The following is a 26279-nucleotide window of genomic DNA, read 5'->3' as shown; positions in this document are numbered from 1 at the left end:
CAGGTGGCGGGGGGGGGCTAGGTGGGGGCGGGTCCGGCTCAGGGGAGCCAGGTGGCGGGGGGGGGGCTAGGTGGGGGCGGGTCCGGCTCAGGGGAGCCAGGTGGCGGGGGGGGGGCTAGGTGGGGGCGGGTCCAGCTCAGGGGAGCCAGTGGCAGGGGGGGGGGCTAGGTGGGGGCGGGTCCGGCTCAGGGGAGCCAGGTGGCAGGGGGGGTGTTGTTGGTGGGGGCGGGTCCGGCTCAGGGGAGCCAGGTGGCGGGGGGGGGGGCTAGGTGGGGGCGGGTCCGGCTCAGGGGAGCCAGGTGGCGGGGGGGGGGCTAGGTGGGGGCGGGTCCGGCTCAGGGGAGCCAGGTGGCGGGGGGGGGCTAGGTGGGGGCGGGTCCGGCTCAGGGGAGCCAGTGGCGGGGGGGGGGGGCTAGGCGGGGGCGGGTCCGGCTCAGGGGAGCCAGTGGCGGGGGGGGGGCTCGGCGGGGGCGGGTCCGGCTCAGGGGAGCCAGTGGCGGGGGGGGGGGCTCGGCGGGGGCGGGTCCGGCTCAGGGGAGCCAGTGGCGGGGGGGGGGGCTCGGCGGGGGCGGGTCCGGCTCAGGGGAGCCAGTGGCGGGGGGGGGTGGATGTGCCGGTGGGGGAGGTTTGGTGGGTGGGTGGGCGGGGGGGAAGGGCAGGGCAGAGCGGTTCCCCGCGAACCGGGAAAGGGAGGCTGCCCAGGCGATAGGCAAACGACGCTCCCCAGAGGGAAGTGAATCATCCAGCAATGCCCCCGCCCTTTCGCCACCGGGCCGGGGAGCGGGGAGCGAGCTGCGGCGAGTCCACCTCAGCTCCCAGGGGCAGGCGGTCGGGCCGAGCCCCCCTCGCTGCTGGGCGGCGCCGCCCCGGGGGAAGCGGCGAGGACCCCGGCTCAGCCCCGCGGCCGCACTTACGTGTAGATGATGGACATGAAATGCATGAGCCACAGCACGACGAAGAGGATGAGCCCGAAGACGGCGAGTCCGTCCAAGGCCAGGGCCAGTAGCGCCATCCCCTCCCCGGGGCCGCGCACGCCGCGAGAAGCGCTGGCCGGGCCGCTGCGACCTCCGCCGGCGCCGACTCCCCGCAGTTCCCTCCTCGGTCCGCGCCTGCCTGACAGGCCGCGCCGCGCTCCACCCGGCCGCTGCTCGCGCACTGAGCGAAACGGCTCGCCTCGCGCGGGCACCCCTGGGCCGCGCCGCGCCGCGCCGCCCCGCCCCTCTGTCACCCGCCAAGGCCACGCCCCCGCTCGTCGTCCCTCCCTCCCCCGCAGTGACGCCATCCGCTTGGCAGCCCCGCACCGCCCTGCCCCTCTCCCTGTCTGCAGGCTGCCGCGAGGTGTCTGGTCTGAGGAGGGCGGGGCGGGAATGAGGGGCGAGGATCCTCGCGGGGGAGGCGGGCGTCACGGCGAGGGCGGCGGTGATGTCACGGCCCCGCGAGGAGCACTCGCTCGCAGAAGCTCCTCCCTGCTGGGAGCCCTGAAGGGGGGCAGGGGAGCTGGGACGGGAGGCGACAGAGGAAGGAGAGGAGAGGAGGGGGAAGTGGGGGGGAGTGTTGGGAGGGGGGAGCTGGGAAGGGAGAGGGGACAGAGGAAGGAGGGGGAGCTGGGGGAGGGTTGGGAAGGGGGAGCTGGGAAGGGAGAGGCGACAGAGGAAGGAGGGGGAGCTGCAGGAGGGTTGGGAAGGGGGATCTGAGAGAGGAGGGGACAGAGGAAGGAGGGGGAGCTGGGGGAGGGTTGGGAAGGGGGAGCTGGGAAGGGAGAGGCGACAGAGGAAGGAGGGGGAGCTGGGGGAGGGTTGGGAGAGGGGGAGCTGGGAAGGGAGAGGGGACAGAGGAAGGAGGGGGAGCTGGGAAGGGAGAGGGGACAGAGGAAGGAGGGGGAGCTGGGGGAGGGTTGGGAAGGGGGAGCTGGGAAGGGAGAGGCGACAGAGGAAGGAGGGGGAGCTGGGGGAGGGTTGGGAGAGGGGGAGCTGGGAAGGGAGAGGGGACAGAGGAAGGAGGGGGAGCTGGGAAGGGAGAGGGGACAGAGGAAGGAGGGGGAGCTGCAGGAGGGTTGGGAAGGGGGATCTGAGAGAGGAGGGGACAGAGGAAGGAGGGGGAGCTGGGGGAGTGTTGGGAGAGGGGGAGCTGGGAAGGGAGAGGGGACAGAGGAAGGAGGGGGAGCTGGGAAGGGAGAGGGGACAGAGGAAGGAGGGGGAGCTGGGGGAGGGTTGGGAAAGGGGGAGCTGGGAAGGGAGAGGGGACAGAGGAAGGAGGGGGAGCTGGGGGAGTGTTGGGAGAGGGGGAGCTGGGAAGGGAGAGGGGACAGAGGAAGGAGGGGGAGCTGGGGGAGGGTTGGGAGAGGGGGAGCTGGGAAGGGAGAGGGGACAGAGGAAGGAGGGGGAGCTGCAGGAGGGTTGGGAAGGGGGATCTGAGAGAGGAGGGGACAGGAAGGAGGGGGAGCTGGGGGAGGGTTGGGAGAGGGGGAGCTGGGAAGGGAGAGGGGACAGAGGAAGGAGGGGGAGCTGCAGGAGGGTTGGGAGAGGAGGGGGCAGAGGAAGGAGAGGAGGGGGAACTGGGGCTGGAGGGCTGAGAGAGGGGGTGCTGGGAGGGGAGAGGGGACAGGAAGGAGGAGGAGCTGGAGAAGGAGGGTTTGGCGAGGGGGAGCTGGGAGGGGACAGAGGAAGGAGAGGAGGGGGAAGTGGGGAAGGAAGAGTTGGGAGGGGGACCTGGGAAGGGAGAGGTTGAGAGTCAGGCTGCCAGGTGTTTGGTTTTCGACCAGAACGCCTGGTCGAAAAGGAACCCTTGCGACTCTGGTCAGCGCTGCTGACTGGGCAGTTAAAAGTCCAGTCGGCAGCGCAACGGGGCTAAGGCAGGCTCCCTGCCTGCTGCAGCTCCTGGAAGCAGCAGCATGTCCCCTCTCTGGCTCCTATGCGTAGGGGCAGCCAGGAGGCTCTGTGCGCTGCCACCACCCCAAGTGCCAACTTCACTGCTCCTATTGGCCAGGAATCGTGGAGCTGCCGGAGGTAAGCGCGCACAGGGCCTGCAGCCCTGATCCCCTCTCTGATAGCAGTCAGCTCTGTGTTCTTGGGGAACCAAGGTGCAGTGTCCAGCCTGTCTGACTCCTGAAGGACGCCCCCAGCCTCTGCTTGAACCAAAACTGATCAGAAGAAAGATTTACAGAAAGCAATGAAAAGGCGGTGGGAGACACACCTAAATGCCTCCTGACAAGGGTGACAGGATTAAGGCAACTCCCCTAGCCTCATCTGCATCAAAGATGGGACAGGGAGGCATCTCTATTAGCATACAGAATGGAGAACAGAGATTCCAAGGCAAGAACCTCGCTGAACTCTGAGACCAGAAAAGCAGGGAAGCATTGAATGATGGGGCATCTCTGCTCCAGATGTTAGTGAACCTGCACAAACTCAGCTCAGCAGTTATCAGACCAATTCTAGTAATGAATCCTTGGTTGATATCCAAATACGGAAGCTACCTAATTACATTGTGAGCTCCCTTGAAGGAATACTACCCATAGCCAGTAATGATCAGTTCCTATTGTCTAGCCTAAGGAAAACCCTTGAGTCATCAGTTTATCCATAAACAAATCTAGTGTTCTCCCTTGAACCATTGTTCCCTACAAAAACCCCTACCCATGCTCAAGTAAGTGTTCTGATGCCTGGATCCAAACTCTGTGTGAGTTGCATTGGGACTTCATCTTCTGACTGATCATGCTGGGGGGCTCAGCCTGGCTCCAGCACTCAGGGCCCTCAGCTACCACCAGCACCTGGGAACCCCAACCAGTTCAATCTTCGTGGAGTGGTGAGACCCCAGCTCTCTCTCTCTCTGTTTTCTTTTCTACCTCAGGTATAACTTTTTTTTTTAACCCTGACTTGTGTGATCAGGTATAGTTTTCTATATCTGACTTTTGTAATCTGTAATAATGTAACTGTTATGTTTGTTTGGCTCCCCTTGTGTGGTTATTACTGTTATTCAATAAATAACTTTTATGGTTAAGCTGGTTGCTTCCTTCCTTCTCTCTCTCTCTGAACTTTACTCTTTTGTGTTTTTGGCTTCTCCATTTACTCTGCAGCAACGCTTCTCTTACCTAAGCTAAAGATCCCTATAGCGCCCCCAAATACTGTGGGGTTTGCTCATCAAGTGGGTTACTACCAGAACAATCATAACGTGGAAGTGGGGATAGGGACATGCTGAACCTGGGACATATAAGGGTGGCAGCCTGGAAGTGCTGTTTGACCCAGTCTGCTCAGGCTTTCTCTATTCCAGTGTGGTACCTGTGGCATATAAGGGTGGCAGCTTGAAAGTGTTGCTTGGCCCAGCCTGTTGAGTCCAGGGACATATAAGGGGTCAGCTTGAGAGTGCTTGCTCTGTTAGTGTGTGTATGTGTGTGTTTGTGTTCCTCTGATTCTGGGGTGGGAGGAACCCAGTCCTGGGGAAGCTAGGTCCTGCAGGATAGCTCCATTGGGAGGGGACTTGCAGAAGGGAGAAGTAGAGCTCCATATGAAAACACAAGTGACACAAGTAGTACGTTGATAGAATTACAGGACCCCCCCCAGAAGAGTAACCCTAATAAATGACAGGTTTCAGAGTAACAGCCGTGTTAGTCTGTATTCGCAAAAAGAAAAGGAGTACTTGTGGCACCTTAGAGACTAACCAATTTATTTGAGCATGAGCTTTCGTGAGCTACAGCTCACTTCATCGGATGCATACCGTGGAAACTGCAGCAGACTTTTTTTAACCCTGACTTGTGTGATCAGGTATAGTTTTCTATATCTGACTTTTGTAATCTGTAATAATGTCTGCTGCAGTAATAATGTAATAAAGTCTGTAAATGTAATAAAGTCTGCTGCAGTTTCCACGGTATGCATCCGATGAAGTGAGCTGTAGCTCACGAAAGCTCATGCTCAAATAAATTGGTTAGTCTCTAAGGTGCCACAAGTACTCCTTTTCTTTTTCCTAATAAATGAGTGTACCCCAAAGTAACAGGCAAATCTTGTAACATCCTGCAGCCCTGATTTCCCTCCCACGCTCCAAACCCCTTGATCCCAGCCCAAAGCACCCTCCTGCACCCCAAATCCCTCATCCCCAGCTCCACCCCAGAGCCTGCACCCCCATCTGCAGCCCTCACCCCCATGCCGCAACTGCCTTCCCCAGACCTGATCCCCCTCCTACGCTCTGAACCTCTCGGTCCCAGCCCGGAGCACCTTCCTGCATCCCAAACCCCTCATCCCCAGCCCTACCCCAGAGCCCACACCCCCAGCCGGAGCCCTCACCCCCCCACACACACACCCCAACCCCCTGAGACAGCCTGATGAAAATGAGCAAGTGAGTGAGGGTGGGGAGAGCGAGTGAGGGTGGGGGGGGAAGGGGGATGGAGTGAGCAGGTGGTGGGGCCTTGGAGAAGGGCCAGGGCAGGGAGCAGAGCAAGGGTGTTCGGTTTTGTGCAAGTAGAAAGTTGGCAACCCTAGTTGAGAGAGGGAGAGCTGGGAAGGGAGGGACAGAGGAACGGGAACTGGGAAGAGGGGTAGAGGCAAGGAGCAGAGTGAGCGGAGGAGGTGGACGTGGGAAGGCAGGGGTAGGGGAAGCTGGGAAGAGAGGGGCCAGAGGAAGCAAAGAAGGGGGAGCTGGGAAGGGATGGTTGGAGGGAGGGAGGGGTGTATAGCTGGGGCCCTAGACTGGTGCTCTAATATGGGGGGGACAGGGATGGCAAAACCTGTGAACAAACCAGTATTAAATAGAGGAATGGAAGGGGGAGGCAGGGGACACAGGCTGTGGGAAGCTAGAGATTGAGAAAGGAGAGAAAGAAAGAGAGAGAGCTGGGTAGGTGTGACTGTGAAGGATATTCAAGCAGGTAGTTACGGCATGTTACTCATTTGTAAAGTGACCTTTTAAAAATCTTTATAGGAGGTTCTAAAACAACATTTATTGCAAGCGGAAGGTGCTGCCTTGGCAACTGGGAGAGCAAAGGCTTGTACGCATAGAACAGGTGCTATGCAAACACCAGGGTTTCGAGTTTGTTCAGTGAATGGGATGATCGCTGATGTCATCAGATCACATGACAGATTTTTATTTGAAAGCAAATTTTAAACTCTGCTTATGAGATTATTCAAACAAAATACCCCTGGAAATAACCAGACATTCGCTAACCTATGCCATCCTGTCAATATGTCTCATCCTGGTTCTGAAGGGTAACTTAAGTCTTCAGATTTGCTGGTTTTTCTAACAAGGGTGAAAATAGATGTCAGTTATAATGTGGACAAATAAGAACTTTATTTACACTATTAATTTATAGAGTCACAACTAAGGTTGTGAAGCGATTAAAAATCACAGTTTTAATCGCACTGTTAATAATAGAATACCATTTATTTAAATATTTTTGGACATTTTCTATTGTTTCAAATATAGGCTCAGGGCGCCGCGCTTCAGCCCCCCCGGGGTGTGCGCTGTGGGGCTCGGGGCTCCAGCCCCCCTCAGGGTACACGGCTTGGGGCCCAAGGGGCTGGGCTCCAGCCGCTCTGGGGCTCCAGTCTGCCTCGGGACTCCAGTTTCCATTGGGCCACACGGCTCCAGCCCCACCCACTGAGCTGCAGGTTTGGGCCCCTTCTCCCCCACCCTGCAGAGCTGTGGACTTGGGCTTCTTCAACCCCATTGCCACCAATGCCTCCCTCTCCACCCAGAGGTATGAAATTAACATGTTAATTATCTTTTCAGTTAATTGCAGGTGTTAACTGCAATTAATTGGCAGGCCTAGTCACAACATATGGCTGTTACCAGCCTAGGCTAGATTTGAACTGGTACCCTGTAGGTAAAAGGCACTTTAGCACAATACTGGTCCTCGGGGCCATCCATTCCATCCCATCCTGTAGACAGTATTTATATTTGCTCCCTCTTTTGTTGTAATTTATATCTTTTTCAAGGGGTCTTTATTCTGCACCCAACAGCTAATCAGTATCTATATCATATACTTACATTTATACATGATTGATACAGTGAATGTTATTTTTGACAATGGAACCTTTATTCGCTTCCTGGTCCTGAGGTCGGAGAGTGCCCTTTGGAGATAAACTGAACGTGGCACACTGAATGAGCAGGTGCAGAGCTACGGCCCTATTTGGTATAATTTCGGCAACTTGAAACCTTAGAAAATGCAAAAGGGGGAAGGATGGTCTTTTGAACTGTGAGTTAGGAAATTAGGGTTTAATTTCTGGTTCTGGCATAGACTTCCTCTCTGACTTTTGGCAAGTCACTGAGTCTCCCTTTGTCTCAGTTCCCCATCTATCTATGAAATGGGGATAATAGTACAACCCAGCGTCACATGGATACAGTATTGTGAAGATAAATTAATTCATTTTGGTGAGACACTCAGCTACCATCGTGGTAAGGACCATATAGATGAATAGGTGGTATTACTCGGCAAAGTAATAATGTAAAAATGTTAGTGTTGGGTTCCCTGGTTATTGTTTCTCAATTATTTCTACATCAAACATACTCAATTTAAAAGTAACTTTTTTTTCTACCTACCAGCCCTGGAAACTCAGAATGATTCAGGATGGATTCTTTCCTTCTCACACATCATCACCAGTAATAACAGTTAAGGCTGAACTAAGCATTCACATGCACCTGTAGAATCCCAGGGTGAGATTGTGAGTCCTGTGACAGCCCGTGAACACTAGTGCTGGATTAGACAGGGGCTGTAAAAGCCCTGCAGTCAACCAGAAATAATTCTCCTGACACAGGCTTATCAGTCCTTCACAGGCTCCATTGCAAACCCTGGCCCAGAGACATGTTGTGAGTAGCACTATGAGGATTGTGGGTGGTACCGGCCGTGCTGCTTATTTACAATCCAATACAGGCTGCCATAATTTACACAGGGGGCCTTTGCAGCCGCCAGAGCGGTCTGGAACCAGGAGGGTACACTTCCTTCTCTGGGTCTGCAAGCATTTTTTGGAGATGCAGCACAGAATCTCACCCTCATTGTCTTCAAACTGATTCAAATGAAATCAACATGATGCACACATAGGAACAGACTTCAGTTTGCATTCCTTTACCTGTGTTAGTACTAAAGCGTTCACAGAAGTAAAAAGCAGTAAATATTTATTTTTGTCACTATGCTTGATCGATGACTGCGATACATATAGGGAACAGGTTCGTTGACTAAGAAGGTATCGTTTGTGACTACGGTGATCAGGTGTCCGGTTTGCGACCAGAACACCCAGTCAAAAAGGGGTCCTGGCAGCCAGGGCCGTTGACTGTCCAATTGGCGGCACCGCACAGCAGGGCTGGCAGGCTCCCTGCTAGCTGCCGTGCCGTGTGGCACCCAGGTTGGGAAGCAGCCAGGATGTCCAGCTCCTAGCCTTAGGGGCGGCCACAGGCACAGCTCCCCTTGGCTGGCTCAGGGTAGGGGAAGAATAAGCGCGACTCACAAGTGTGCAGCAGGTGGATGTTGAGAGGTCGTGTGGCATGCGCCTCTCCCACTGCTGTCCGGCCCTCTTCTCCTCGCGCGGCTGGGCTCGAGCTGCGGCGTGTGCCCTGCGGCGAACCACAGTCTGTCTGTCACCCCAGTGCCGGCACCCAGGAGTTCGAGGTATGTGCATACCCATCTCCAAGTGCTGAGAATGGGGCTGCACCCCCATCCCCCTCACTACATCCCTTTCTGCCCCAACCCCCTCACCCTCGTCACTGCATCCCTCCCTGTTCCCCCCTCCCCACACCTCCATCCCTCCGTCACTGCATCCCTCCCCACCCCAACCCCCCATCCTCCTTCACTGCATCCCTCCCCGCCCAACTCCCCTGCACGCCCATCCCCCTCACTGCATCCCTCCCCGTCCCAACCCACCCCCACCCCCTCACTGCATCTCTCCACGCCGCAACCCCCCCCACTCCCGCCCCCCATCACTGCATCCCTCCCCGCCCCAACCCCACCGCACTCCCGTCCCCCTCACTGCATCCCTCCCTGTCCCAAACCCCCCCACTCCCATCCCCCGTCATTCTATCCCTCCCTGTCACGCCCTACACCCCCATCCTCCGTCACTGCATCCCTTCCCATCCCAACCCCCCTGCACTCCCATCCCCCTCACTGCGTCCCGTCCCGTCCTCCACATCCCAGCCCTGTACCCCTTACAGCGCTCTCCCACCATCCTCTCCACCTCCCAGAGCCACCACCCCCATGTCCCTCACCCCCTACAGCCCTGCACCCCATTCACCTCCATACACTGCTGCACTCCCATTATGTCCCTATACACTCCTGTGCCCTCCACATCCTCATGCACCTATAGCCTTCTGCCTCCCCCTGCATCCCGATCCACCCCACATACTCCCCCACAGCCCCTCCTCTCTCCTTCACTGCTCCCTCTCACCCCCCACCCTGCTCTCATCTTTGGCCTCTTTCCTTCCCCAGCCTCTTCCCTCCACCCCACCTCCAGCCCCCATCTTTTCCCCTCCAGCCCACCCTCCTCCCTTCCTGGCTGGGTGATTTAGGCAGCCCTTGGAAAAGTGTAGGCAAGTGTGTGCATGCACTGTATGTGTGTAAGAGACTGTATCTTTGTGTCGGGAGGTGCGTGTATTGCCACATGTGTGTATACCTGTGTGAATAAAATTTGCAGCCTACCTCTTTGACTTTTATTCCTTTTGCTGGCTTGCGCAAAAAAAAAATTGATGACATAAAATGTGTGTGTATTCATTTCATAACAAGTTTTTAAAAGAGAAGGGAACTCCAAAAGAAATGTATTATTTCTTAAAAAGTGAATGTTGTTGACTAGTAATTGCAGAAGAGCCAATGTATCATACATTTCTCCCCAGCTTTGTCTAGCTACATTATAAACTCTTTCTTTTTATGTGTATGTCCGGCACCTACCACCCTGGAGCCCTGAGCTTAGTTGGGGTCTCTAGGCTCTAAACAACCATTGTAATTAATAAATAATGTGGAAGTACATGTGTTAGTGCATGTTAGATGTGTACACATGAGTACATGTGTGTATCTGCATGTAGGTGTGAGAGTCAGTTTCTACAGATTTAATTATATAGGTATCTGGACAGGTGTGCATTTCTGTGGTTGTGCTCTATGGATTTGGATTTGGGCTTCAGGAGAGGGCCTTTAATGGACCCATTGTAGCTGTGATAATGTGTGGTCCTAATTCCACACACAAAATTACAGTAACTTTAGTGAACAAAAAACATGGAGCTGGTTACGAAAAATGGGAAGAGGGGAGGGAAAGAATCATGAAAAACGTTGTGAAATTTCATTTTTTTTAAAATTACCCTTTTTGACTATTTTGCTGCCAGCTCTAACGTCCTGTAACAAATTAAACCTGAACTTAGTATAATACATCTGTCAAAACAATATATATGCCTGTTTGGGCCTTGCAGTGAAAATGAGCACATGAGCGAGGGTGGGGGCGAGCAAGCGACAGAGGGAAGGGGGATGGAGTGAGCAGGGGTGGAGCCTCAGGAAGGGGTGGGGCCTCAGAGAAGGCAGTGGACCAGGCAAGGGTGTTCAGTTTTCTGGAATTAGGAAGTTGGCAACCCTATTTGTGACCTGAAGAAGAGCTCTGCATAGCTCAATAGCTTGTTTCTTTCACCAACAGGAGTTGGTCCAATAAAAGCTATTACCTCACCCACCTTTTTTCTCTTGTTTGTACAGAGATACTTGTCAGAGTAGAACCACCCATTAGAACTTTAGGTTTGAAATTTCTACAATCTGAGCCCGAGGAGAGTTGTATTTACAAAATATACACTCAGGCCCAGAACCACAAACTAAAAGTTATGAGGTTTTTTTTTTACTTCCATTTCTCTAGGAGTATTTTTCCTTTGTCATCTTGGGGACCTCAATTATTAATTTAGATTAAAGAGTACCTATAAATACTGCATAAGAGCTCAGCTAGGTTTAAGAATATAGTATATTGATTTCAAAGGGTTTTTTTTTTCAAGCTAGGCACCATAACACTTTGAAATTTAGCACGGATGAAACTTAAAGATGTTCTCATCGTTAATGAGAACTAGGAAGCAGAGATTTCACAGTTATTATATATATATAAAAAAGGGATCTCATGTGGTGTTGACAGGAGAAAGGTTGGTTAGATGAATTTATTTTTAAAAGAATTAAAAGCTGTTCACTCCAGACATAAGAATGGGTGAAGAATCAGTTCTTCATGGAGCCAACAGCACTACAGTATATTTCCAATTATCTGAATAGAATGGGGGATTTTATTTGCATAATTGGGAGTTCAGCTAATTGAAAGAGCAGGAGCCATTCAGCAGTGGTGCAGCATTTCCCTTCTCCTGCTTATCATCCTGGCTGGAGGTCTCTGCTCTATTATCCGATTCTCTGCATTATCCAAATCCCTTGATTATCCTCCAGCATGAAATATATGCTGCAGAGGGCATGTATCTCATGGTGGGGGACAAGGAAGGGACTTGGATAATGCAGAGGTTTGGATTATAGGGTTTTGGATGACTGAGAGTATACTCAAAAAGAAAAGGAGTACTTGTGGCACCTTAGAGACTAACCAATTTATTTGAGCATGAGCTTTCGTGAGCTACAGCTCACTTCGTCGGATGCATACCATGCATACCAGGCATCTGATGAAGTGAGCTGTAGCTCACGAAAGCTCATGCTCAAATAAATTGGTTAGTCTCTAAGGTGCCACAAGTACTCCTTTTCTTTTTGCGAATACAGACTAACACGGCTGTTACTCTGAAACCTGAGAGTATACTGTAATTGTATCTCATGTCAAGGAGGCAGTTTAATGTTCAGAAACCCAGCGAGGACTTACTTACAGACAGCCCCCCAACCTGAAGCAAATACTCACCAGCAACCACATACCACTCAACAAAAACACTAACCCAGGAACCTATCCTTGCAACAAAGCCTTTTGTCAGCTGTGTCCACATATCTATTCAGGAGACACCAGCAAAGGGCCTAATCACATCAGCCACACTATCAGAGGCTCGTTCACCTGCACATCTACCAATGTGATATATGCCATCGTGTGCCAGCAATGCCCCTCTGCCATGTACATTGGCCAAACCGGACAGTCTCTACGTAAAAGAATAAATGGACACAAATCAGATGTCAAGAATTATAACATTCAAAAACCAGTCAGAGAACACTTCAACCTCCCTGGACACTCAATTGCAGACCTAAAAGTTGCAATTATTCAACAAAAATCTTCAAAAACAGACTCCAACAAGAAACTGCAGAACTGGAGTTAAGCTTGAATAAAGACTGGGAGTGTATGAGTCATTACACAAACTAAAAACTATTTCCCCATGCTAATTTTCCCCATACTGTTACTCACACCTTCTTGTCAACTGTTTGAAATGGGCCATCCTGATTATCACTTCAAATGTGTTTTTTTCTTCTCCTGCTGATAATAGCCCATCTTAATCGATTACTCTCATTAGAGTTGGTATGGCAACCCCCATTTTTTCATGTTCTCTGTATATATATATCTTCCTACTGTATTTTACACTGCATGCATCTAATGAAGTGGGCTTTAGCCCACGAAAGCTTATGCTCAAATAAATTTGTTAGTCTCTAAGGTGCCACAAATACTCCTCGTTCTTTGTGATGGAATGTTAATTCCATTTTGTTAGCAGCTCTCTGGACACAGCTGCCACTCCTGGCTTGTATCTTTGTTGAAGAAGAGGTCTGTGAAAGCACAAAAGCTTCTCTCTCTCTCCCCAACGGATGTTGAGCCAATAAAATATATTACCTCCCCGCCTTGTCCCTCCTGTATATTGTTTAGGTGAACTATTCCTAATTAAATACAGAAATGTTTGAATATAGCTTTGTTGGGGCCTAAAGAAATATTAAATCCGATGGAAGTCCCCCATGCAGCCACCCTAATGGTGGATTGTGCATATATGGGAGCAAGCAAATTATAGACCCTGAACAAGCTTGTAGGACTTTGAATTCATAAGAAAACTATTCTTAGAACACTGCAAAAAAATCGTGTATGTGTAGATGAATATACACATATATTAAATGACTTGGGTGACTGACGTCCCTGGCTAACTTTTCTGTGGGATGCTCAGAATCTTGGTCCTTCCAGGTTCCTCTTTACCTATCACAATGAGTCATATTCCTGTTTCACATATGTCTGTAAATCTGCAGCCACACGAGGAACTGTGGGTGGGGCAGAATGGTCCCCACATCCCCCTGCCCCATTTTGGCTCCCTTCCACACTTGGGGAAATACCACTCCACAGCTTCTCCATACCTCTGGTTGTAGAAGGACATTCCAGGGTGCTATTCAGCCATGTTGGAACATACCATAGTCCTTGTGTTTCCACAACTGCTTCCATATATTACTACTTCTTGTGGTGGGAATAATGTGCAGTAGGAGTTGTGCATAGGGTTGTGGGTAGCCAGAATACAGACATAAATTAGCACTGTGTCATGTTGATTTCTACCTTTTGAAGGGGATAGGGGGAAGCAAAGAGAGGCAGAATTTTGTCCTAAATATAACTGGTGCTTGCCCCAGTCCCAAAACTATACTCTCAAGCTGCTCTGTATTGTATCTTGTTATATAGATACCACACATCCATCAGAATTAACTTTGTCTTTGCTTTGAAATTAAATTAAAAAACAAGAAATCTGTCGCTGAAGCATCCACCACAAAGATCAAGCAGAAATTTGCATCAGTATACGAAACTCTTTATTAAACCATATTTCTTAAATAATCAAAGGAATATAGATATTCTGGTCAAATATACTTGTTTTTGTATAAATGTCCTTTCCCTTCCCTCCTCCAACTTTGCTCCCATATGAAAACCCCTCCCTTTAGGATAAGAAAAACTCAGTGGGCCCTAAACACATGCAAGGGGCTATAGAACACCTAATGAACAATCCACAAGTTGGGATATAATGGGGTAGCTACAGAGCCACCACCTTGGCTATGTTTATGCTAGCAAAATGACCCGCTGACAGCTGCAGCCAACCTTGAGCGCTGTGCCCCACTGAACTGGTGTTGAAAACAGGCTGTTAGTGCAGACAGCACCAAACTGTGCTGGGCAGCCTTCGGGGAAAGCAGGCTAGACACCGTTGGTCCAATTCTGAGCTTACCCTGGTGTAAATCTGAAATAACTTCATTGAAGTCAGAGTACTTACATGTGTGTAAGACTGTTATGAGAAGAGAATCAGACCTGGTACAATTGCTGTCGTGTAAACTCTTCCTCCAGCTTCTTCCCCAATTCCTTCCACACAAAGTTCAAGCACCGTTTTTGGGGGGGTTTTTTGTAAGGCTTTGTATGGCTTGGTCCTGCCTATAACTCCCTTGCCATTACTCTCCAGCTTGCCCAATCTTTACATCGTCTCGGTCCCTGTATTTCCTTCCACTCTCCCCTCCCTGCCTGTTATCATGGTGCTCCCAATACCTGGTACTACATTCCTTGGCTTGTGTACCAAGCATGCTCATTCTTGAAATCGTTCCTCCAAACAGTCTAATTCCACCTTGCTTGCTGCCCACTGCTGACTACTCCTCTTGTACTGTCTTCTCCCTTCTTGCCCCTAAGTTTCTGCTTTAAAAAATCATCACAAAGTTTATGGTTTGCGTTCTATGTAAGGTGATGTGTGTACACATCTATTTAACCTTCATCTCACCTTTCCCTACTCCTTTTGCTTTGCTTTTATAAAATCTGTAAGGTCTTCAGGGCAGGGACCATGGCTTCTTTTTAAACTTATGTGAAGCACTGCCATTTTTGCACTTCAAACATGTATATTATTATTATTTATTATTACTGTTATTAAAGGGTCTTATAAGGTTTAGTTCTGTCAACAGCAGTCAAGCTACTTCCAACCTCTGTTGATGGGGGAACAGGAGCAGCCCTACGAGTCATTTTTCCATGATAGGCAGGACCTTTGTTAAAACACTGCCCTCTGAAGGTTAGCATCCATAAATAGCTGCTGTACCTACACATCACCATACTTTATTCCCCATTTCCAAGAACAGCTGAAAAGAAATCAGTGTTTTCCTTCCCAGACAGATGCATTAATTACTTCACTATCATCTCAAAGATATAGACTCAATAAAATGAGTTTCATTTTGCTCTTAAGCTCAATGTAAGGAACAAATGTTCTTATTAAATCATTTCATCATCCTCTGCAGCAAACGACGAGCCCCACACAAAACCCAGCCTGGGAGAAAACAGAACACCTTTCTGCAGCCTCACTTTATTGCCAGCATAACTTGTTCATTAGTCAGCACAATGAGAAAAGAGGTGAACCAGAGGTTGGGCCGGGCAGTTCCACGTAGTAATCTAAATCACATGGTAGAGACTGCCAGAGAGTCCTAATCTTTTCCATGTGAGAGGGTTGGTTGGTTGTTTTTTCCCCATGAGTTTCACGTGAATGCTTCACGGGCAAAGAATCAGACCCGAACTGTGGAGCTGGATACGAGATGAAGGCTAAGGAGAATAGGAGAACATTATGTACTATTCCTTCTCTCGCTTTTTGGTCAATGGGATAAGTTTTAAAAAACATTCCCTTGCTCCCCAAGTTTGAAAAGTTGACCCTTGTCCGTTTAAGGCTCATAAAGCAAACAGTCCCTTTAATAGCTAGGTCCATTTGCAGGTGTATCCATAGAAGTTTGAATGCTGAGAAGAGCATATGAGAAAATGTAATTCTATTTTATTTCCTTTCGTGATCACAAAGCATTTACATTGATTATAGGGAGAGCTGTGAAACCAAAAAGGGACTTTGGGGGGGAAAAGTGACGGCAGCTGAACCTTGCAGCAATTGCTGTAGATGGGGGATTATTCATTGCACATAATATATTCAGTTCGTTATTTCTGTTCATGAATTAGCTAAAGAACAGTCTTTGATTTTTTTAAAAACATTTGTTTGTTACCTGACACTATTCAGTGTCCAGCCTAATATGGATTATCCATGAATTATTCACTTTGACCATTGGCTTTTTGTTATTTGTGCCATGCGATTGATCACATAAGTCACGTGATATTGTTTCAACTCCCTAGCTGGATGACTCAAATATCCATGTGGGTATTTGTGAGATTTTCACTTATTGCAAACATTTCTGCAAACAAAATCACACATATAAACTTTTGCAGAAAACAAATTAAAAGGGTTGCTAACCCTGACAAAGCAAATTCATGGGTTTCACTCAAATTCATAGGAGGCCCACTCCTGATCCCACTTCTCCTGGCTCTTGGCCCCTCTGAGCTTTTTCTGCCCAGGATTTGAACCTATCCCATTGAGGTTAACCAATTGAATACCCAGTCAAGAACCTTACCTCCAAATCTACTGACTTTCCTCTTGCAATGAAGGTCTTCTGCTTGGTCATGGGGACAGGAACTAAAGGGGTATGACAAGGGCTGGAAGGGGAGCCAATGGGGGTTTGGCTTAGGACAAAGAGGGCAAGGGCTGAGGCCATTCACCAGCAGAGGAAAGAACAAAGTTGGGAGCAAGCATGGAAAGGGGTGGTTCCACGCACAGAATCAGGAGCTAGAAGGGGTGAACTGAAGGGAAAGGCCAAGGACTGAAAGGGGAGGATCAAGTGTGGGTCCAGAGAAGTGGTGACATGGCTGGACATAGCATCACTGGATTTAACATCGTTCTCTTTTATAGCGATCGATATTTTATCATCCTGTCATTGTGATTTGCCATTTATTAGCACTGTTAATGTATGCGCCCTTTAGGAGCATAAACATTCACATGCTAAATATTTTTCTTAAAATTCTGCAGATGTGTGTGCACTGAATTTGTCTCTATGACTACATCCACTTTAGTAAGTTCTAAGATGGGCATTCCAGAATGTGCTTTCTAAATAAGCATTTTATTAATTATTGTTATTGTTATTATTAAGGGCTTTAAATCGTTCAGTTACTGAATAAAAGTCTCCTAGAATTACAGGGACATTATGCGTCAGCTGCAGGTAATGGCAGAATATTGCATACAAAATAAGTGCGTTCAGTTGTTTGCTTCTTTTTTTCCTCCACTGTGAAATTTCTGTATTCATGTTTTCCAATCTTTGCTTTTCCTACATTAATTAAAATATAAAGACAATTTATAACATAGCCTGAAGTAAAAGGACATTGTCAAGGTTGTGAGAGGAAAGTTGCAGTATTCATTTGGCTGTCCAAGGCATTATATTTGTTACACAAAAGAATCCATCTCAACACACATTTTAAAAATATTTGTAGAAACACCTGAGCTACCGTCATATTTTAATAAAATGTGAATGGTTCTAGTGTCTCTCAACGAGTGCAGCCATTTTAAGCTGCTTTCAAGCAGGAATTCCACTTAAGCTCTTAACTTCTCTGTGCTTCAGTTTCCTTGTTGGCACAATTGGGCTAATAATACAGCCATACCTCACAGGAGTGTTTGTGAGAGTAAATTAATTGTTTGCAAAGCACTTTCTCGCTTGGAAGATTTACTAGAAAAGTATCCATAGAAAATATAAATATTAAACCACTATTTTTTTTTAAAAATTAATTAAATGACAGAATTTACCTAAAACATCTGTGAAATTCTCTAGCTTCTCTCCTGCTCTGACATTCCTTTGTTCCAAACTGCCAGCTGAGAGTCAAGATGGTGGCTTCCTCCTTCTTGAGCAACTTTCCATTTTCATTATGCTTAACAATTTTAAAATGATTGGTGATTTGCACTTTTCTACCCCCACATAAAGTGATCATATGTGTAAGCAGTGTCAGGGTGAGCTCCACCCTGACATCTGGTGGTGAGGTGTGGCAAGTTGTGGAAAAGAACTTCAAGGGCTGATCTCATTTGCATAGGCACACCCACCACGCCTAGAATGAGGCCATAGCTGCAAATGGTCACTTTGGCTGCTGTGGGATCCCCAGTGTCTCTGTTATTGGGGCAGGAAGAATAAATTGTTATTACCCTGATTATGGGAACTGTGCTTGGAACTGTACTTGGCCTTTTGTTATGATGGAGGGACTCACCATCACCTACGTAGCACTCGCTAGGCAAGGGTCATGGGTTCCAAAACTCTGTGAATTGAGAGAGGCTGGGGATAAGTATTAATATTTGGTGGCATGGGCCCCTGGTGAGGGCCTTACATGCTAATTGCACTTCCTCCTCTCTCCACTGAGGAATATCAGAGCTAATTTTGATTTTATTAGGAGTCTAGTTACATGCTGCTGAGCTCACTTTGGGCTAATGGTGCACCAGCACTGAGGCTCCCCTACTACAAGCTGAATTCACCAAAGAGCTGAACTGACTGAGAGCTGAAATCACTGAGTGTTGTATTAAGTAGTGTGGGAGCCTGAAGATATATTGTGGAGAAGTTTGCGGGACGGCTGGAGTGCCTTGTGGACAGGCTGGTGGAGCAGTTCATGGGATGGCGGGAGCTGCTGGTGAGCCACGGAGCTGAGCGAAGCAGTTCGTGGGGCAGCTGGTGGAGCGGAGCGGAGCGAAGGCCTATGGAGCTGTGGGGCGGTCAGCTTCAGATCATGTAAGGTGCCTTTTACCCCCGCCCCCGTCTCCACCCAGGTTGGGAGGTAAAGCTCTGTAGATAAACTTTTGAACTCTAGGGCTGCCCTGACCAGGGACAGAGACTTTTGGGTCATTGGACTTTTGGGACTTTGGGGTTGCTGGACTCAAGAACCCAAGGGGAAAGGCATGCCCCAATTTGCTTGGGGTGGGTTTTTTGCTCATGGGTTGTGTTATGAATCCTGTTGGTGGTGTGTCCCCAACATAATGCCACATTGTTTCTCTCTGTTATTAAAAGGCTTTTTGCTACACTCAGACTAGGTGCTTGCGAGAGGGGAAGTATTGCCTCTGGGAGGCGCCCAGTGGGGGTGGTATACATTTGTCCCAGGTCACTGGGTGGGGGCTCGAGCCAGTTTGCATTGTGTTATTGGAATGGATCCCCTAGATATTGAACCCGGCCCTTGTTGCTGCCAACTCTGACGGGCAGAAGGGTTACATATGGTTTTAAAACATAGGTTTTCCTTCACATGAACCTTCCTCAATAAAGGGGAAATTCATCCCTGAGACAAGGGTTAGCACAAAACCTGTGCATCACGAAAGGCCTGTTTTGAGGGTTTACATGGGACTTGAAATGGTGCAGAGACCTTGTGCTGGGTCTTTCCACAGGGTTGAGTTCTGTCCTTCTCTCTTCACTTGAATGGGGCAGGCTCAGTCTCCAGCCCACCCCTCCATGGCAGGACTGATGTGGCCCCAGGGCCTCCCACTTTCCAGAGCAGGACCCAACTCCCCCTACCCCTGGGGATAAAATGTAATAAAACAAAATCCCCCCACTTCCCCAATTCAAAAATTTATATGAAAAAGTAAAGAGAATTTCACTAACCCCACTCACTCACAAGCACAATGCATGTGTTACAGTCTGTGGTATGGATATCTTCAGGACCCAATCAAGCCTTGAGATCCTTTCTCCCTCCACCTACCACTCCCACCCAGTGCACCTCAATTAACACAACGGCACAATTCTCACCTTGTGAGGAAATACTTTTTCCACACAACATGTAATTCAGCTGTGGAACTCATTGCCATAGGATGTTGCTGAAGCCAAAACTTACTTAAGGTTCAAAAAGGCATTGGCTAGATCTGTGGATAAGAAGAACATCCAAGATTACGATTGTTAATGCTAATGTAAATTCTGGAAGGGATATTAAACCTCATGTTTTGGGCTTTACACCAATCTCTAACTATTTGGGATCAGAATAAAACCTAATTGTGGGGCCAGATTATCCTAATGAGAGGTTTCTTGCATCTTCCTCTGCAGCATCTGGTGCTGGCGAGTATCAGAGACAGGAGACTGGAGGAGATGGACTTTGAGTCTGATCCAGACCAGCAATTCCTATGTCCCTGTGCTCAAAGGAGAAGCAAGTAAGGGGCGACTACACCCACTGTGCTCCACAGCCCCAAGGCTTATGGGTTGCCGTCTGGGAGGCTTAGTCAGCCTCTCACCATGTACGCTGCAGCATGTGTTAAGCTGGGGTGGATGACGTTCCATCATAAAGGAATGCCATCTTGCTCACAAAGGGTCTGATCCAAAGTCCACTGAAATGAATGGGAGCCCTTCCATCGACTTCAGTGAGCTCTGGATCACATTTTCCCCAGGAGTACCCTGCGCTATCCTGTCCTATAGCAGCAGGATGTCTACTGGCAGTTTGCACCCCTCCCTCCCCCCCCCCCCCCCCACAGCCCCCCGGGTTCCCTCCAGACATCTTGGGCAGGATTTAAACTTTGGTATTTATGACTATCGGGTCCATTCAACTTTCCTTCTTTTCCATTTTTTTTTAGCTATTATTTAGGAGCCGCTGCTGGGTGCTGAGCAGTGGCTCCTAAATAGACCCAGTGGCTATGTTCCTGCCCCTTTTCTTGGCTGTTAGCCAAAACACTGCCACCTACCTCACAAAGGACAGAATGTGGGCGGTGGCTGCTATAGGGCCAACCTTAAGGAAAATGATGCCCTAGGCGAACTTATATTTTGGTGCCCCTAGCCCCTGTGGGTGCGGGCCCCCCCCATTACCCTGGGCCCCTGTGGGCTTCCCACTCCCCCTTTGCCCCAACCTCTGTATTCCCCTCCTGCCTCCCATGCACCCCTTCCGCCCAACCCCTGAACTGTGTTCCCTTTGCCCCTAACCCCTGCACTCCCCCCTTAACCCCTGCATCTCCCTCCTGCACCTGCAACCCATGCACCCCCTCCTGAGCCCCCAAGTCCTGCACCTCCCTCCTGTCCCTCTCCTGCACCCCAACCCCTGCACCTCCCTCTTTGCCCCCAAACCCTGCACCTCCCTCCTCCCAACCAGTGCACCCCCTCTTGAGCCCATGTGGGGAAACTGACCAGCATTGCTGCTTGCTTCCCCCCCCCCCCGACTCGGAATGCTGTTCCTCCCCGCAGTTCTAAGGGACTGTGAGGGGGGAGCGAGGAGTGACATCAGGGCTCCCTGCACCCAGGTCACTTTTCCCACCTGGTCTGCATAAGGGTAGGGCAGGGCGGCAGAGCAGCAGCTGCTGATGCTCACCTCACAGCCCAGCCCAGGTGGGGAAAATGACCTGAATGCACGGAGCACTTGATGTCACTCCTCGCTCTGCCCCTTCCCAGCCCCTGAGTGGGATGAAGAAAAATATTTGGGGGGAGGGGGGGCAAGCAGTATCTGTCACCAGAGTGTCACTGCTCCCACCCCATGTTCCTCCGCCAGGAGGAAGCAGGGAGAAATCTGGGTGCTTCTCCAAGTGGCGCTCCCCAAGGAGCAGTTTCTGACATTACACTGGCACCTCACACCTCTGTGCTGCCGCACGGCTCCCCCTTGACCACCAGGCACCCTGGGCAGCCACCCCATTGGCTCATCCTTGAGACCGGCCCTTCCAGTATCTGCTTGCTCTGACTTTGCACAGGATGTCAATTTCACCTAAATACGTCCTACTGACTGGAGCTGGTGTGACTTATCTGGCCTAATGATTACAGGAAGTTTCAGTGAACTATTGAGACTTCCTGTGGTATCTTGAAACTAACTCAATGTTACGTAATAGAACAAATTTCCTTATTCATCTGAATGTACAATTACTGTGACTTACTGGCAAGAGTGAAATGGCTTAGAAGGGAACAAGTAAGCATTTGGTCTAGACATGCAAAATTCTAAAAATAACCAGCCACAATATTTCTGAGCCCCTAGTTCTACTTCACATTTACACCACACTGATCTATTTGAAGAGCTTTGCAAACTCAGGGTCAGATATGGCCACCCTTAATCACATGGCATAGTACTTTATTCTGCAGGTGTTTCCACTGATGAAAATGGGATTGCTCACAGAGCAAGCTACATCCTGAAAGTGGAGCTAGTAAACTGACGGTCATTGGGCAATATTGCTGAGAACAGAATGAAGCAATGGGCTTTCTCAACAGGTAACAAAACCCCAAAGCTGTCTGGCCAGATTCAGGCATTTGACCACTGACTTACACACTAGTGGCAGTGTGCTTAAGGTAGCTCCAGAAATGATTGTCCACCATGGCTCCCCAGTGAACAGGGACACAGTGCAGGTTCCTCCAGGTGTGGGGCAGAAAAAAGGTGGGATGGGATCATAGCATGGAACCAAACTGCCAGAAGCTCTGATTCTAACTTAGCTGTTGCTCAGTAAGTCTAGGAATGGGGGTCGCAATGCAAAAAGCTTGCATTCTCCCTGTGGACCCAGACAGGTCCACTCCCAGGGAGCTGTTTGGATTGGACACATCGTATGGATCTCTTCCCTAACTGGAAGAGTGTAACTATTAAAAACAGGTTTCCAGTGTGATTCTTAGCTACACATTTGAAACTTGTGTCCACAGTAATTCAATCATATTTGAATACAATTTGCTGATTGGCTCATAAACCTGCTCACTAAAATATTAATGGACAGCACACGCCTTTCCTGTTTGAACAGTCAAAGAAAATTTGGTTCAGAAATGTGAAAGAATAATTTTTTGCAGTATTCCCCTAATTCCAGAAAAGACGGAACACGTAGCTCTCCCTTATTTTCATATGGCTACCCATACCAGATCATTTTTTTTTAAAAGCCATCAGGGCAATTAACCAAGTTCTGAATGCAGGAGTGGTTGTGATAGGGTATCCTATGCATTAAATATAGAGCAATCCAATGTTTGACTATCAGCAAAGCCAAAAGTCAAAGCACAGAGTCTTAGTAGATGTTATTCATAATACCTAATAAACATGACTCGAGAGCTGAATCAATGCTCTTTTTGATTACAGAGAATATTAACCACAATGGGCTAGTTCCTCAGCTGAGGTAAATTGATGCAACTCCATTTTCTCCAATGCAGCTATGTCATATTATATCAACTAAAGATCTGGCCCAAATTTTTTTAAAAAAATTGAAATGAAAAAAGCATTCCCAAACCATGCACCTAGAGCAGAGGTTCTCAAACTGTGTTCTGTGGACCATCAGTGGTCCGTAAGCTCCATTCAGGTGGTCCACAGATAGTTCCCTCCAAGGTGCGTGCCTGGGTGGCTGCACACAAGAGAATGAAGGGCCACCCACTTAATTAGTGGAGCCACACAGGCATGGCTCCACTAATTAGGTGCCTGGCCCCTTGGAAGATGCACGTGTAAGGTGAGGTGGTGGCCTTGGGGGGAATAGGAGGTAGGTGGGAGGGGAAAGTGGGGTGAGAAGATGGGGTGGGGGAAATTTGGGATGTGCAGGGCTGAAGCGGCCAGAGAAAGAGGTGACTTTCCCCAGTTCCAGGGCTGAGGCTGCCGGGGCGAGACCCGCCTCCTTCCCAGCCCCAGCTCAGGGACTGCTGCGGTGTGGGAGAGAGGGCACCTCCATCGCATTAGAAAGGTAAGAATACTGATATTAATATATGAGTTGTGTGCTTTTACTTGTAGAACAAAAGCATTTTAATTATTATTTTTTTAATATAGCATTTTTATCCAAAGTGCTTTACAATAGTTAGCTAACGGTACAAACAACGTTTGGAAAGATCATTAAGTGGTCCACCGAGACACTCAGCAATTTTCCAGTGGTCCATGAAAAAAAAAGTTTGAGAACCACTGACCTAGAGCATCCCTTTGAAATGTTCTGGTTTCATCCTCTCAAGTTTTAAAAAACCTTCAGTAGATATGCTCTAGGGATACATTTAAAGCACAGTAGATCCATAACCTGCTTTTGTAACTCCCACTGAGGTCAGTATCTGAACTGCAGGATTTGGTCCTCATCTGTATCTAGCATTGATCATTATAGCTTTTTGTGATCCTTTCCCACTTCAGCTATATTAATAACAATTAAAAATCAATTTCCCATATAAATGTAATTAAACAATGACCTTTCACTTAACAGATCAGGCCGTTTCCTTATTGACAGTGAACACTTTCAGCTTTTCATGTATGAATTTCAATTATTTGTAGTTTTTATGGACTATTAGGAAACTAATTCACAAGTCCATACAATAAGCCTAATTTGATAAATGTGATCTCAAATTTTATTTATTGCAACAAATATGCTAATGGTATACAAATCTTCTGAGTTCATTGTAATTATTATGTATTTTGATTCTACTCAAAACTGTATTACACATTTTGCAGAACAAGTCAGACTGGTCCATGCCTCAAAGAACTTCCAGTCTAGATTTCAGATATGGCACAACATGGGAGGACAACAAACAAAGAAAAGGAGGCTCAAAGGGAGACGTAGGATGAAGATTATTACAAAAGTACTATTAATTTATATTAAATTAGTGCTTAGAGGCCTCAGTAGAGTATCCAGTTTGCTAAGTGCTCTGCAAACATGTAGGAAACACCCAGATTTTGCAGTCTAGATCACATAGTTCTGCACATACCTACAATGCATATCTTAATGGTTCTAGTTCCAGTAATTCCTGTAGTCCCTCAGATATGATTGACATTTCACTCCATATTCTTTATGAAAATATGCTTATGATATGAATATGACATAACTGATATGTACTTTATGCAAGATGGGTCTTGTAAGGTGTCATTGGAAAGGTAATGATGTACTAAATATGATTATCCAATTAATATGCATATATCGTTTCTGTAGCTAAAGTTAGAAATATGGACTATGTAACAATTACAACTGGGTGTGTATCGGGAAGAAACCCACCAGAGGACAGGCCATCAAATTTAATGGAGTGGAGATGTAATTTCTTCCCAAGAGTCATCCTTTGTGAATTGATGCCAATAACAATAATCCTCTTCTGTACTTCACACTGTATGTTATATATTGATCCAGGTTTTGGTTGGACCACCTAAGAGACTTTTGATGTTCTCTACAGTGATCATCTCTCCCTAAATATTTCACTATTCCTAGTGTCTTTGTGCTCTTTTCTGCTACCTTCTTCACGAAGCTCAGCCCCTCACATTTACTGGTTCCAGGATGCGGCAGGAGGTCCTTCCATCTTGGAAGTGACTTCCCATTCTGTCTCCTCAGGCTGATGCTGCCCCACAACTAACTATTACTTGCCAATCCTGGTTGAGCACACTGCAAATCCATCTCCTCGGTCACCATGCTACTTTACATCCATGGTCACAGGTTCAATGCTCACTTTGAGGGTGAAAGAGCTCTAACACAGGGCCAATGGGCATCATTAAGCTTGATCGAAGAAAGAAGGTGGGGAGTCCTATATTAAAGTATGGGACTTCAGGGCATATCAGTTCCTCAGTGGGAGAGAAACTGATGATAGAGATTTAGCATAATCCTCCTAGTCTGTTCAATTTACAACCTGCATGGGATTTGGAGGGAGGACTACAGGTTGCAGGAGGGAAGTGTTCGGAAGCAGCACCAGAAAGTCAGTCTGTATGCACACAGCCAGAATGCTAGCTGCTCCTGCAGAATCTCTGTAAATGGCTCTCATATTAAAGAGCCAGTTTAGTTTTACAAGCATGGAGTCCTTTAATGGTATTACCCAACACATGGTAAATGAAACACATGCTATGCAGACAAGCCCTGCTTATCTTGAACAGAGACAGCATAAACAGCAGCAAAGCTCCACAGAACCAATTCCACTATCAGGGTTCTAACTACAAGGCTTGTATTCCCGTCCTTTTACCTATATCTTTCTTGTCTAAACCTGTATCTTGGTTTTGGCACTCCATCCCGGAAACTCCCCAGCTCACTTCCCACCACTGCATTTTCATTATCATTATTATAACTAGATAAAGCAAGTGTCAATTATCTCCAACTGCCTCTCAACCAAACCATCATTTTTAGGCTGATTTCTCATAAGCATTCCTGCAGAAGTGGGTCTTGAAGAGGGATTTGAAGGAGACGAGAATAGTGACCTTACAGATCACTTCCGGAATGGTATTCTGTGCATAAGGGGCATTGAGGAAGAAGACACAGAGATGGGCATGTGACAAGCTAACACGTAGATGGTGCTGTCATTTTTGGTGGTTTGGTCTCCAGCTCTGTATGTGGAGCTTGCTCCTGAAAGCTAAAAGGAGGTTTGATAAAAATGCCCCATAGAAATCTGAAATATCCCATTGTGACGCTTTGCTCCATATTCTTTATGCAAATATGCTTATGATATGAATATGACATAACTGAGATGTACTTTATACACAATGGGTTTTGTAAGGTATCATTGGAAAGGTTATAATTTACTGAATGCGATTATCCAATTTGTATGCCTGTATCATTTCTCAAAAAGAAAAGGAGTACTTGTGGCACCTTAGAGACTAACCAATTTATTTGAGCATGAGCTTTCGTGAGCCACAGCTCACTTCATGAGCTGTGGCTCACGAAAGCTCATGCTCAAATAAATTGGTTAGTCTCTAAGGTGCCACAAGTACTCCTTTTCTTTTTGCGAATACAGACTAACA

General features: G+C 48.2%; 1 protein-coding gene and 1 long non-coding RNA gene across 4 annotated transcripts in view; one reads left to right on the top strand and one right to left on the bottom strand.

The window, feature by feature from the left end:
• The window catches only part of UGCG (UDP-glucose ceramide glucosyltransferase), a 35654-nt gene extending 34455 nt beyond the window's left edge, over positions 1–1199 (bottom strand). The window contains exon 1 of the mRNA XM_048851119.2: positions 915–1199. Coding sequence (XP_048707076.1) covers positions 915–1012 — 98 coding nt within the window. The 5' untranslated portion in view covers positions 1013–1199. The remainder of the gene's footprint in view (positions 1–914) is intronic.
• A 1508-nt stretch (positions 1200–2707) lies between these two features.
• On the top strand, positions 2708–26131 carry LOC125637064 (uncharacterized). 3 transcript variants are annotated; one of them, XR_007356816.2, is made up of 5 exons: positions 2708–3005; positions 18099–18430; positions 19724–19827; positions 21725–21850; positions 24024–26131. It is a non-coding gene; the product is annotated as an uncharacterized LOC125637064 (long non-coding RNA). The 3 variants fall into 3 exon arrangements; XR_007356815.2 differs by having other exon boundaries at positions 18099–19827; XR_007356817.2 differs by having other exon boundaries at positions 18099–19827; positions 21710–21850.
• Positions 26132–26279: the final 148 nt, after the last annotated feature.

Source organism: Caretta caretta, chromosome 5, assembly GCF_965140235.1.
Source record: "Caretta caretta isolate rCarCar2 chromosome 5, rCarCar1.hap1, whole genome shotgun sequence".
NCBI classification, from domain to species: Eukaryota; Metazoa; Chordata; order Testudines; family Cheloniidae; genus Caretta; species Caretta caretta.
This window is presented reverse-complemented; position numbering and strand designations above follow the sequence as displayed.